General features: G+C 35.3%; 1 protein-coding gene across 2 annotated transcripts in view; it reads left to right on the top strand.

Annotated features, from left to right (window-relative positions):
- The window catches only part of LOC135227011 (glutamate receptor ionotropic, delta-2-like), a 66,823-nt gene extending 56,278 nt beyond the window's left edge, over nt 1–10,545 (top strand). Inside the window, exons 15-16 of one of the 2 annotated variants that reach the window (XM_064266772.1) lie at nt 4,650–4,782; nt 9,110–10,545. In XM_064266772.1, coding sequence (XP_064122842.1) covers nt 4,650–4,782; nt 9,110–9,190 — 214 coding nt within the window. In that variant the 3' untranslated portion in view covers nt 9,191–10,545. Of the gene's footprint in view, nt 1–4,649; nt 4,783–5,429; nt 6,996–9,109 lie in introns of those variants that run through there. The other variant, XM_064266775.1, reaches the window with a different exon arrangement.
- Nucleotides 10,546–15,231: the final 4,686 nt, after the last annotated feature.

Raw genomic sequence — 15,231 nt, 5'->3', positions numbered from 1 at the left:
GGGCGCCGCCCGCCAGCACCATAGAGCCGATCGAACGGGCCAATCAGGTGCCCCCGTCTATCGGCAATGACCTTCCATACTACGCTCCCAGTCTCCAGCGTCCGCACGAGAAGAGCAGTGCGAGCTTCCACTCTGCAAGACGGCTTGACTCAGGGACTTTAATCCTCTGTTCAGCCAATGAAAATGCAGCGCCCATCAGACAGAGCACCTGGGACACAATAAATACCGCCGAACGACCCCATTTCAATCAGTTCAAGCTCACCTTTCCTTGAAAATGAACCGATGATACGGTTGGAAACGTTGGAATTCCGTTACACCCTTAGACTAAGATTTGTTAACCACTTTTGTTATCATATCAATAAATTATTATTTTTAGAAAACATTTCTTTCTAACCGAGATATGAACATCGGCCAGCTATTAGCAAATATCAGCCCTGATGAGAAGAGAATAATAAGAAGAATTGAAAAGACCATATATAAAATCAATTCCACTGATGCTGCCATCATCTTTAACAAAACATGTTTGAGAGGGTCTCCTACCTTCATATTAATTATTATTGTTTATTTATTTATTATTATTACTATTATTATTATTATTATCATCTTAAGAAATAATAAAGAATGCTAAAACTTAATTCATCTCTTCTATGTGATACGGATTTTTTTTAAAGGATTCGAATAAACAATATGCAAGGCTTATCACTCGCTTCAAATGAATACTTATTGGTTGCAAGATGAAGACATCACTTCTCGAGGACTACTCTAATCTTGCCAGCCAGGCGATGTGTTATTCATATTTAAATTATATTATATACTATATATATATATAATATTATATATATATTCCGGTATTATGTATGTATATCCGATATATATATATATATATAGATATATATAATATAATATATATATATCTTATATTATATATTTATTTATATAATATATTTATATATATATAATATATAATATAATATAATTTATATAAATATAATATATAAATATATATATTATATAAATATATATATATATATATATATATATATATATATATATATATATATATCATATATATATATATGGTCGATACAGTCCCTAATGATGTAAAATCCTTCTATAGTTTAAAATATCTATTTCCGTACAGGGACTTATAGCTTTCGACCATCAGCTATGGTCTTGTTCACTACAATGCGATATATCAATTCAAGGAATTGATTTTACATCATTGTGGACTGTATCCCCATTTACTTAGAGGTACGACGTAGTACCTAGCTTCTGCATATATATATATATATATATATATATATATATATATATATATTTATATATATATATATATATATATTATATATATAGATATATATATATATAGTATCATATATATATATATATATATATATATATATGGCTATAGTTCACAGGGGAAAGAAAAGCTGAAATTCTTTTTAGTTCAACAGTTTCGGCCTCCAGTGGCCCTTATCGAAAGCTGTTTATCAACTACCGCACAGTGTTTAGTATGCTCAAAGTAAAATATGAGAAACAGAGAAATAAAAATAAGCAGTTAGATAAACATTGTCATTGAAAGACAAGAAAATCAGTTACTGTAACAACCTTGTAATTGGAAATGATTTACAACCAGTTGTTAGGCTTCAACCAACAAAAATATCTTTTTAAACAATTCATCTAACAATTAATTAAACTTTGCTCTTAGTGAAAAGACAAGATTGCTTAGTTTGTACCCCAAAGCAAAGGTAGCCGCTCGTCAACGGCGTCTTATACCACAGTGGTTTCATAACACAATAACGCTTCAGATCACTTATGGCAATGCAAGCAGCACTTTCAAGTAGACATCTCTCTACACAGTTATTTCGTTTTAACAGTACTTGGGAACAATTCCACAAAATGGCGTCATACACAATTGACTATGGACATTTAATGCATTGCTACTATAAGTTCTCCTATTTGTGCTAGACTTTTTCGCACCTCGCGTTCCTTTTTCGATTGTCCGATATAGTACTTCTTACATGAACATGGGATCTGATAAATAATACCTTCATCATATTTAGGACTGTAGCTTGTAAGACTGTTACCTATTGTGTTGGGGAAAGAAAATGCCATACCCAAATCCAGCACTTTCAAAGGAAGTACAATATTTCAAAGGTAGGGTGGTACGGTAATACCAAACTACGTTGGGTGTCTCTGGTTGGTTTAGAATTAGAATCAAAAGATTTACGCGATAATCTAAGGCATTCTTTTGATTCTAATTCTAAACCAACTAGAGACACCCAACGTAGTTTGGTCTCACCGTTCCACCCTACCTTTGAAAACATTGTACATCCTCTGAAAGTGCTGGTTTTGGGTTTGTTTTCTTTCCACAACACAATAGGTAACAGTCTTGTAAGAAATAGTCCTCAGGAGAAGTGATAGTAGCAATGCATTAAATGTCCAGATTCAATCATGTAATGACGCCATTTTGTGCAATTGTTCCCGAGTACTGTTAAAATGAAATAATTATGTAGCGATATGTCTACATGAAAGTGCATGCATTGCCATAGGTGATTGCAACAACTTCAATAATCATTCGGAGTATTTAGAACAGATACCCTCTTCTTACTATAATATATATATATTATATATATATATATAGATATATATATATATATATATATATATATATAGTAATTAAAGGACAGTACAAAATAGACAAAGACTTCTTTTCACTGTAAACATGTTTGAAGCGTTGTTATACGTTATGACACCATTGAACTGGTTATAAATAATTTAAATCAGTGGGTTGTTTCAACTTATATATGTTATGCTTGGTTGCTGTGGTATAATGCGCCGTTGTCGAGCGGCTACCTTTGCTTTGGGTTACAAACTAAGCAATCTTGTCTTTTCATTAAGTGCAGAGTTTAATTGTTAGATGAATTGTTTTTAAAAGATATTTTTGTGTTTTGAAGCCTTGGTTGTAAATCATTTTAGATTACAAGGTTATTATAGTAAATGACTCTCTTGTATTTCAGTGACCAATGATTATCTAACTGTTTATTTTTATTTCTCTGTTTCTTATATTTCACTCTGAGTGTAATACACACTTGGTGCCTTAGTTAATAAGCAGTTCTCGATGAGGGCCAGTGGAGGCCTAAACTGTTGAGCTAAAACGAATTTCAGCTTTTCTTTTCCCCTGTGGACTACAACCTCATATACATATCTTCGCGAAAAAGGAAGGCTAAAACATATATATATATATATATATATATATATATATATATATATATATATATATATATATATATATATATATATATATATATATATATATATATATATATATATATATATAGTATGTGTATGTGATGTGTGTGTGTGTGTGTGTGCGTGTAACTGCATCAAAACGCGGAAATGAAGCTAAAGTAACACCCTGCTTTTCCTCTGAAATTCCCTTTCTGCTCACTCTTGAAGGAAATTGGGAATTTCAACCGCATTGACTGCAATATTTTGAAACCTTCAAACTCAGGAATTTTGTGGAAGCAAGAAAAAAAGTATTTTATGATAAAGCTGGAGTTACGGCTATCTTCGGGCCATGCATCAGCAGAAGGCGGCGAAGTTAGTAATGAAGGCGTCTTTCAATAACAGACTTGGGTTTTCGGCGATTATGCGCGCGCGCGCCAGAGAACAATAGAGGGAGAGAGAGTGATTTTCCACGTGTGGGTATTTTGCAAAACAAGGAAAGCCACTTTTCGTGGAATTTAGGTTTCACAGCGGCGAGTGTCATCCGAATATCAATGGCTTGTGACGGAATGAGTGTGTCAGGGCGTGTGTTCATGTGTGCGTGTGTACTGTGTGTGTGTGTGCGCGCGTGGTTGTGTAATATTGCTTTTGTATTTTGAAGGCCACTGGTCGTAGCTGTTCTTGGGTTTGTGTGCAAGTGTTTCTAAATCAAGCAAAAGAGTCACATTTGAAATCGACTGATTATCTGTAATTCGACTCATTAATTATGTTGAGAGGAAGAATGGGAATAGAGACCCCAGGAGAGCGCTGAGGGCAGTACAGATAGGAAGGCTACCGCTGGGTAGGCCACGAACGAGGTGGATAGACATAATTATAAGAGATCTTGAAGATGAAATCCAGAACCTAGAGGAAGCGAGGGAAATGGCTCGGGATAGAGACAGATAGAAAGTAGCTGTATCAGTCTTACGCCAGTGGCCAGTGGTGGGATGATAAAGTAAAGTTAACTATAAACGAGCAGGACATAACTTAAGGACTGATTGGTCGATATCACATTAGAATCTACCGTCTCAAATACCATCGTTATCGTCCATGCACAGACGTTTTAAAATCGCTCCTTGCTTCCGTATTTCCTAACTGATAATCTTATCATTCAGTCAGTCGCCATCCTTTGTCGTTTTTTCATTTCTCATGATCTGCGAGTCTGGGCTAGATAAAAATAATGGGTTGCCAGTCCCGTTGGCCTCTAGGAAAAACATGAAAAAAAGGCATTCTTCCTATACTGAGTTTTCCAGTATCCAAATTTATGAAAGTCAAGTTCGAGATTAAAACGATCAGAGAGAGAGAGAAGAGAGAGAGAGAGAGAGAGAGAGAGAGATTAAAATGTATCACCTCTTTTATGTCCATTTTGTCATATCCCACAGATTATCTTCACTGATCGAGAGCGGCCTTATCAAGAAATGGATGAATGAAGAGTTTCGGAAAGTTGAAGCCCAGGGAACCACGTTAGACGAAGAAGCTGTTGCACCCAGGCCCTTCTCCCTCACGCAGATGCAGGTACAATTTCGCATGTCCCTTGATTCAAACTACTTTTATATATAGTACACACACACACACACATATACATATACATATATATATATATATATATATATATATATATATATATATATATATATATATATATATATATATAGACGTTTCAGGATTTAAAAACTGTTTACAGTTATCTTCAGTGACAGATTGCATGCCAGGAACGTGACAGTTTAATTAGTAACTAATGGTTTCGAAGAAGAAACAATATCGAAGATTTCAAGAGATGAATGCACTTCATCTTTATGCAGACGACTGTACATATACCCGAGTCTTTTTTACAACTTTTGTGCAACAGATGTGCCTGGTGCGATGTCAGTGTTTCCTCAACTCATATTGACCTGAGGTTCTATGTAATTTGACCCCTGGTAATTTCACTCCCGGTAATTTGACTCCGGTAATTTGACTCCGGTAATTTGACTCCTGGTAATTTGACTGCCAGTAAATTTCACTCTCGGTATTTTGACTCCCAAATGTTATCATTTTTGTTATCATTCGGTTGTTTATTTACAGAGTAATATAATTAGCAGAAAATATAATTTCAGTTATTTTTATTCCCCATTGGTTGTTTATTTATAGAGTAATATAGCTAACTGAAAGTATCATTTCAGTGGTTTGTATTCGTTACTTCCAAAGGAAATATACCGTCCCCGTGGAAGAAAGAAACTTGTGAATGACAGGGATTACGTAATTATATGAAGCACAGAAACGAAATACCGATGGATCGAAGACTAACAGGAAATGCGAAATTTAGTCCTGTAAAGCTTGAGTCCACATCATTGACACACGATGAAGATTATTGTCATAATTAAGCACGTTGGTGAACATTATCATGGTTGGTTCGTGTGCTTCGAAAGCCAAAGTTCGGAAAACTTTAGCAGACTTAAAGACACAAGCAATTTCTTCCATGGAACCTTCGCATTCATTAATTGCGACCACTTGTGAAAAGCTTGATGAAAATGAAATGGCTCGCATGCTCTCCTATTCGTGCGTCATTCGCAATATAAGGAACTGGTGTCACGCAAAGGTAAATGCTCCTCTAAATCCCTCAGCGTCGATTTGGTTATGGGATATCCAGCGAATACAAGTTCCTTGAGAGTGGCGAACTTTTCCTTCCTGTGGCGTGATACTGGTGAAAATGATATGGGCAGATTAATTGTGTTTGCAACCGGTAAAGAGCTTGGAAATTTAGTGAATGTAAAACACTGGGCAGGTGATGGAACTTTTAAGTGCTGTTCTACCACATTTCATCAGTTGTAGTGCACGCTTCATATTCAAGTGGGTTCATTTAATGTTACGCGATTGTTTGCACCGCGTCCAAACAAGAATCGGGAATCTTACACCCACTTTTTTCATAAGCTAACTGAATTACGTCACCGACTGCCCCCTGAAAACGTTACGATGGGTTTTGAAAAAGCAGGCATTAGTAGCATTTTATTTGTTTCCTGATGCTTCCATCTCATGTTGTCGTTTTCATCTATCTCAAAAAGTGCACAAAAAAGTATGTGAAATTGGCTTTAAAGAAAAATACCATCGTGATAATGAGTTTAACATTAAAATCAGACATTTTTTGGCGCTGACTTTTCTCCCTCTCGATGATGTGATTGATGGACTCGAAGAGATTATAGATGACGTCGATCTTCCACAAGAATTTGTCTTATTTTGAAATATCGTACATAGGATGCGTGAGAGGCATTAGACAGCGAAGAACTTCTGTGTTTCCCATTGTTCGTTAGAATATCCTCTGTAGAACCGAAACATACATGCCTCGCACTAATAACCATTTAGAGGGATATCACAACACACTACAAAGTTCTGTAACTTGCACACATCCGAATCTATGGAAATTAATTACCGCATTGAAAAGGGAAGACCACTCGGCACAATTGAAAAAGATTCAATTTGATCGAAGTGATATCTGCGAGAGAAAGAGAGGGAAAAAACCGTATATGATATAAACAAACGGCTGCAGATTATTACTGAGTGATATAGTCCCGAAAAAAAGGATGGATTTTGTACGAGCAGTAGCTCACAGACTTCATCATCATTAAAGCTTTTAGTCATATTTCTATGCTTTACTTTTTATTTTACCTTTTTTTTATTACATCACTTTATACCTTATTTTAGCCTGATTGATTACATTTAAGCTGTGCATTTTATTGTACCTTTTTTCTATTATTTCTTATTTTAGCCTGATATGATTACATTTATGCTTTACTGTTTACTGTACCATTTTTTTATTACAAAACAATAAACCATTATTGACGACTTTTAGTATTATGTGTTGCCCTTTTCGTATATTTATATTTAAATACTTGTTTATATTTATATTTAAATACTTGTTTATTACAAATATTAATTTCATGTTTTGTATTGATAAAAGGTTTTCAACAGTTCTTTTTTTATGAATTTGGAATGTTTCTAATATTGGGAGTGAAATTCCCGAGAGGGAAATTTACTAGGAGTCAGATTACCAGGAGTCAAATTACCGGAGTCAAAATACCGGGAGTGAAATTCCCAGGAATCAAATTACCGGCTCCCTAACCTGATTGCTAGTGCCATTTGTCACAGATGATCCTAGTAATTACGTAATTCCTATGAAATATCAACAGTTGACTGGAGAAGGTGTTGTCTCTGAAAGATATCATTATTTTTTTTTCTTTTTGTTAAGTCTCTAACTCGAGTGCTAACCGGTTTGATGACACATTCTTGCCATTCACTTCCAGAGCTTGGAATATCCTGGCTGCCTCGTGCCCCTGGACAATATGACTTGCCTCTTTTACAAAGGAAATTCTGTCCTCACTTGACACAAATTCGTTCAACTCTCGTTATTCTTGTAGGAGCAAGCTTCATTGGGCCAACCATACCCATCTGGGCTTGCTTACCCCACCCACCATCCCACCAAAAAACGAATTCATTTCCATGTGTTTGTCGTATTCGGGACAAAACATTTTGTTAGTTATTCAGTTTAAGAAAGTTTGGATTCTTGAGAACATGCAACGCAAGGAGTCCAGTATTCATGATATTTTTGAAGAAGAAGAAGGCAGCTAAGTCAATGGTTCCCTAACTTATCTACATCAGTTTCAAGTTTACTTGACAAATCCCTGTCTAAATAATAGTATTTATTTGCAGAGGTCAGTGACACTGGTATTCCAGCGGCCTTACTAGTCCAGGTTCTCATGTGAAAAAAAGAAAGAAAATGGAATGAAAAATCGATGGCCAAAGTCAATTTTACCATTTCTCCATGACTACTATTTTATGATGCTTTAACGTAGAAAAAGAAATATCCCTGACAAAGCAGTTTTTACAGTTGAGCAATAATTTCTATCTGAGTCTAACTGAAATTACAGAGTACTACTGTTCTCTTTTTGCTGCTCTCGTCGTCAGTTCTTTACAAAAAATAGAAATAAACAACACTATTCTTACTCTCATTACCTGCACTTTATCTGAAAAAGATTTCACGACGTGATCTTTGACGAATTCATATCAAAATATGTTTTTTTTTTCAAAATTTACTAATCAGTATGTTGATTTTTCTTTCATCATCAATGTCGGTTGATTTAAAACAAGGAGAGACGAAACAGGTCTCTCAATAACGTTATCTGGCTGTCTGCAGTAGAGAAAAAAAGATATTGATAACTCAAGCTGAACCTCGCCCTTCATATGTTTCTGGGAAAGAGTTTATCGTATTCACATTACTCCTTTTAAGACGAATAAGGCGCTTTTCTTTCATTTTTATCTTCTCTCGGTGGAAAGTCCTCCTATGACGGCTTCATCATTATTACCTTCTCCAGACCAAATTTTTTCGACATCAGCAAAAAAGACTTACACACACGCACACACATATATATAATATGTGTGTGTATTTATGTATATTTATATGTATGTGTGTATACATATCTGTTTATATGTCAGTTTTGTTAGGTAAGTGGTGGCTTGAAAATATGCTTGAAATAATTGTCACTGACACATCTTCCAACTTCTCTCTCTCTCTCTCTCTCCTCCTCTCTCTCTCTCTCTCCTCTCTCTCTCTGTGTGTGTATATATATAGCTTAAGTATAATAGTATATAGTATATATATATTATACATATAATATATCGATAATATAAATTATATTTATAAAATTAAATTACAAAAAAATTAATATACTATACATATATATATGTATATACGTATATATATATGTGTGTGTGCCTTTATGCATGAATGACTGTGTATGTAAGTGTTAATATACATATACTATACTACATAACTTACCTGTCATATCTGATTCTTATTCACGTATTACAGGCTGCGTTTTTCCTTCTACCAATTGGATTCGTGGTTGCTGCGCTCGTCCTGGCTTTAGAACTTGTTTTTGCTAGTTTCTGATTTGAGCGAAATGAATGAGATATACAGGTGTCCATGAAGTCTCTTTATAGCTTTAAAAAATATTACAAAACCATTGGCGAGATATATTAACCGAATCTGTTCTATGTATTCAGCAGTTATCAAAGATTTTCATTACATTGCATTTATGTATTTCAAGCACCCTGTTGATGAAAAAGGTTCTGTTAAATGAAACCCTAAAAACTGACTACTCCTCATGAAAAGGCACAATGTGGGTCATCGTTTATTGAAACAAAATCAGATACGCAAAATCGGCAAAACTGCAGAACTAAGTATAGAGGAGATCCACCGTCACGTCCGTCAGTTCGTGCATGCACAAAACATTTATGGAGACAGGGACAGCGTTGGATAAAGGGAGGAGTGGACGACCTAGAACATCCGAGGAGGGAAACATCAATTGTGTAAAACAAGCCTTTGATCGTTCTCCTGCAAAGTCCATCCCACTGCTGCCAGACACTTACAGCTACCACGTTCAACACTGCACAAAGTCCTGCGCAAGAACTTGGGAATGTAAGCTTACAAAATGGAACTCATACCGGCATTCGAGCCAAATGATAAACCAAGACGAGAAAGGTTTGCAGTTGGATGCTGGAACGAATTTCTGAGGATGAAACGTTCCTCTACCGAGTTTATCTTAATGATGAGGCAACCTCTCATGTTTCAGGGAAACTGAGCACATAATGTGAGAATCTGGGGATCAGAACATCCCCATGTGACAAGGGAACTTCACCGAGATAGTCCAAACATGTTTACCTTAACCTTTTGACTTAATATGTGGCACCACAACTAGATGACCTTCAACCAGCCATCATTTTCCAGCAAGATGTGCACCACCACATCAGAGACTGCTCGTTCGTGGGTTCTTGAATCAAACTTTTCCAGACCGGTGGATTGGAAGAGATGGCGTCATTCCCTGGCCACGTCGTTCACCAGATGTCACTCCCCAGGACTTCTTTCTATGGGGTTATGCTGAAGATATCGTGTATCCAACAAAGATATGAGACATCACTGATCTCAAGCAAAAGATCACTGATACCATTACCACCATTGAGAAGGCTACGCTACAGCCAACACGGCAAGAAATCAAGTACCGTCTTGTCCTTCATGCAACTATTAGCGCACGTATAGAGGTGTATTAAATAAGGAAAAAACAGTTAGTATTTACTCCTCATTTTTGTAATAATATCCATAGATTTGTCAATTCATTTGTTTCTGGAATATATTATTTCTAAATTGTAAGGTGATTTTATGGACATCCTTTATAACTTATTGTTTTAGCAAAAACTTCAGAGAATTATTTTCAATTTTAAGTTTTAAGTAAGTCTTCTGAATATTGACAGGTGGAATATATATTTAACAAGTTTTAATATATATTATATCATTTATTATGTATATAGATATATATTAATACTATATATATATGTATGTATATTATATGACAAATATGCGTATATATATAAATGTTTATAATTAATATATATATATAATATATATATATATAATATATTATTAATCATTATTTTATTTTCCCATGTAACACCCAGTTTCATGGGATGCTAATTCTATATATAAAAAAATGAAAACATTTCCTTGTTTTCTTTGTGATTTACCGTTCCTCATCTTACAAAAATTGCAAAAGGTATTTCGTAGTCTTATTTCGAAATGACGTCATTTGTATTCCTCCGAGGTGGTAAGAACAATGAGAAGCTGGAATACCTCCTCGGTTTGGTCAGTGATTCTCTGAACTGTCTGTCTGCCACCTGCAGTGTTGTATTGCCGCCTGTCTGCCGTATTAGGGATTATTGACTGGTAGAAGGAGACTAAGCGTATCTCTGTGAATTAATAAATGTATAATTCTTACATTTTTATTTGTTTCATTTTTCATCTCTTCAATGATATGTAATTAATATACTATATATATATATATATATATATATATATATATATATATATATATATATTATATATATATATATATATAGTTCGTTGATTAAGTCAACAGACTCACAATAGGGAGTTGAACCGGAACCTTACTTGGTGAAGACCTTCGTCTAACCAGATGAATTTCGTGGTCTGATTTCCGAGAGATCCTCAATGCTTTAGGCATGTTGTGTTAGATTGCATTGTGCCTCTGTTGATCTTAACGGTGAATTAAGAACCTCAAAGTTAATTAACAGAGGTGGGCAGTAGCCATGGTGGAGGAGGGGTTGATGTTGGCAGCCTTATCCACAAAGGAACTGTTCAGTATTGGAAGTACAACATCATCTGGAGACATCCCTTCTAAGCGGAGGAGAGCATGACGCACATGCACACGTACACACACACACGCGTATGTGTGTCTGTCCGTTTGTGTGTTAAAGGTAATGTGCTGAGAGGGATTAAGTGCTTTTAATGGTGAAACCGAAGCACATAAGAACACAAATTAGTAAATGACTGGTCTGGTGTAGAAGTAGGTATGAGATACGGGGGAATATTTCAATGTCCACTTAATATCTTTATGGCAGGATACAAGAAATGAGTGGAAGCAGATGCAAACTTATAGTAGAAGCAAATGAAGAATATATGAAGTGTGGAGTGGCAGATGCCTGCGGGTGATAGTGTTGACTGGGGATAGTAAAGAGAAACTGCATAAACTACTGAAACAGTTGGGAAGTGATTGTAAGAGGACAAATTTGAAAGTGAATTTGAGAAAGCGTATCGTTATAACGGTTAATTGAAGCCAAGAGAATGGAGCAATGAATCTTAATATGGATGCTGAAGAAAGAAAACCATGAGGTAGGATTTTTGAAAGTTGGTAGGATGAGAGACAAACTGAGTCACGTAAAGGGCGAAGCAAGGAATGAAACCGCTTGTATTCAAATTTTATGGAAGGGAAGAGCATTATGTATTGAAGCATGTTGAACAAGCTCTACTACCTGGAAGTAAAGTATGTTTGTTGAATATAATAGAAAGTAAAAATTAAGACTTATTAAAATGCTTAGTTTCAATTGTGTACGTGGAGATGGAACTATTGATAGAATGATAAAAGCAGAAGTAGTAAAAGGATGGATTAGATGAAAAGGTAGACCAGAGTGTTCTAAGATGGTTTGACCGTGAGAAAAAAACAGAGGGGGATATACAGAGTTAGATAAGAATAATTCTAAAGTGTTGGGAGGGAAAAATTTTAGGTAAAGGAAGTGGAAGAGACACTGGAATGCGAGGACTTTAATACTGAGGAGACGAGAAAGACATGCAAGATAGAGGTGAATGATGCAATATGTACAGAGGAGTTTGACACGCTTCTGGTCGTCTGCCCAAATGTTGCGAACATTTTCTCCTCAGGGGGCTTATCATCCTTTCAACACTTGAGTCCCGTGAACAGAAAAATGGCTTGTTGTTGCTCACGTTTATACATACATACATACATACACACACACACACACACACACACACACACACACACACATATATATAAAATATATATATATATATATATATATATATGATATATTATATATTATATATATATATATATATAATATATATATATATATATATATATATCCAATGTAGCACGAAGGAACACGTACTTGAGAACATCCTTCAATCCACGGTAGAAAGGCAAATGAAACTGGGGACTTAGAACAAGTACTTTCGTAGTTTATTCTACATTTTCAAGTTCACACTGAATGTAATAGAAGTTGTCAGACCTTTATATACAAAAACAGAAAGAGGGGACGTTACAGTTTATTAATCTGTTCATAAGAAATTATCATTGGAAGTGAATTTAAAAATTTGTATACAAAGGGATACCAAATTAATAATGACATTAGTTGGTAACTCTAGATTATACGAGTTACTGTTAATGACTTCCTTTACCATTTATCACAACATTTGGACTCGTATAATCTAGAATTACCTGCTAATGTCATTATCAATTTGGTATCCCTTTGTCTAAAAAATTGTAAATTCACTTTCAATGATAATTGTATACCCATTTTTGGAAAACACCAATTTTAGTTTTAAAGTATATAGGAAACCCAAGAATAACTTGCCATATATTCATTTTTACTCTACCCATACCAAGCAAATCAAGATGTCAACATTTTCCAGTGTGTAATTCAGAGCTCTTGTGGGTCATTGGCTTAAGACAGGCCATGCTATTAACTGGGATAATTCCTCGATTATCTGCAGAGTCAAAGATCACTACGAAAGGAATCTGTTGGAGTCTATTTTTATTGAAGCTACGTCAACAAAGAATTTAAATCTCCATCCTGAATTACACTTCGATTTTCTTTGCTTGTCTCTTTTGCTTAAAGATCACACCCGCTCTTTCTGTTTCTGTATATAAAGGTCTGTCAGCTTCTATCATATACAGTGTAAACTTGAAAATGTAGAATAAACTTTCAAGAAATTTTTGGAAGTGTATCTGTAAATTATTGTATCAGAATAATGGTCATGAAAATAGTGTGAAGTGGTGCTGTTTCTAGACAACACAGTGTTTGGTAGTAGTACTGACAACAGACTGCAGAAGTTGGCAAAGACGTTGCATCCGTTTGTACCGGAAAGTTGGAAGCAGAAATTAGCAAGTGTAATGTTATGAGGGTAATGAAATAGATTATAGACGCATGAAGGGAGAAGTGAATCAGAGATTAAGTGGTAGCAAACAAGATAAAAAGATGCGTTATGTTAGTAAAAGTTGTGATGTATAAAGAGATCACTTAAAAAATATACTTTTTGGAAGTGAAGGGTTATGCTGAATATGAATAACTGAAAAATGCAAGTTAAGATGAATTATTTGTATAATATACGAAAAGATTAAAGTGGGTGAAGAAGAGTTCGAGAAATGGATGCGTATGTCGGAAGTGTTACAAAAAGCACAGTGATACAAGAAAGTGTTCGCAACACAGGATTGTACGTAGGAATCGTTTTAGTAGCTCGTATGTGTAGGAGGTTGACACTGCCAATGAACCTTCTCTGTTGTACAGGAAGTGAATAAGTCCGTGAGTCTTGTTCGCAGGTGCTCAGCCTCTATTTTTCAGTTTAAAGATGAGCCTGACAGTGGCTGTTGTCTTGTCATTTTCTGTGAGGATCCTTCCACAAAAACGTAAGAGACATTAATGGTGATAATCCAAATGAAATGAGTTGGATTCGTTATTCTTGAAAACACAAGTTAAGTAAAACTTTTAATATTTTTGAGACAGGGAAATTTTTCAGAAACAGGCTGTCTCATTGATTATTTGAGTAGTCAAACTTTTCTTTATTGTAATGAACCATGAAAAATATGGGCGAGCTATGTTGCCAGTGACTTTACGAATCAGTGAAAGAAAATATTGTCCCGTGAACAGGATTCGTGAGGATCCGAGCAATAGCAGTGAGAGAAGAATAAGCCGAGAAGAAAGAGTGAAAGAAGGCAGCTTTGGCACTAAAAGACGAAGCTTTCAATATTTCAGGTGGAGGAGAGATCTGAAGGTGATTTTCAAAAATCATGAAGAACATTCTTCGTTGAGGGACAGATTTTTTTCAACAATAGTAAAATCCGTTTTAGTAGAGAAAATCATTTCTCTTCAAAGGATGAGAAAGTCAGTCATTCCTAATTCATATGAAATAAGGATGAGTAGAACTAGAGGAAGATGCTGCAATGACAAGTTTCCCACCTGCTTATCTGGATGGAATGACAGGTTTCTTACCTACGCAGGTGGATGGCCAAAGAGTTGGAAGCCATAGATCCTGGATATGCCACAATCAAGAACTGGGAAATGTAAGTACCATACCTTGCGCTCAATGGAGGATATTGATAAGCGAGATATCAAGGAAATAATTGACAAGAAGAGTGTCCCGAGGACTCAAGAGAGGAAAGTATTTTGTAGTAGCGCGAAGGATTAGAGATAAGGAAAAGATCGAGAACTGTAGGATACTGGAACATAACAACCATGAATATTTATTATGTGTTAAACAAGTTGCTCTCATACATCGGTACCCGAAAATACCATAAGACGAAAAGCCCTAACCAGTAAATAAGATACCCATACGTAAAAAAAAAA

Source organism: Macrobrachium nipponense, chromosome 15, assembly GCF_015104395.2.
Source record: "Macrobrachium nipponense isolate FS-2020 chromosome 15, ASM1510439v2, whole genome shotgun sequence".
NCBI classification, from domain to species: Eukaryota; Metazoa; Arthropoda; class Malacostraca; order Decapoda; family Palaemonidae; genus Macrobrachium; species Macrobrachium nipponense.
Note: the sequence above shows the minus strand (reverse complement) of the source record. Positions and strands in the feature narration are given on the sequence as shown.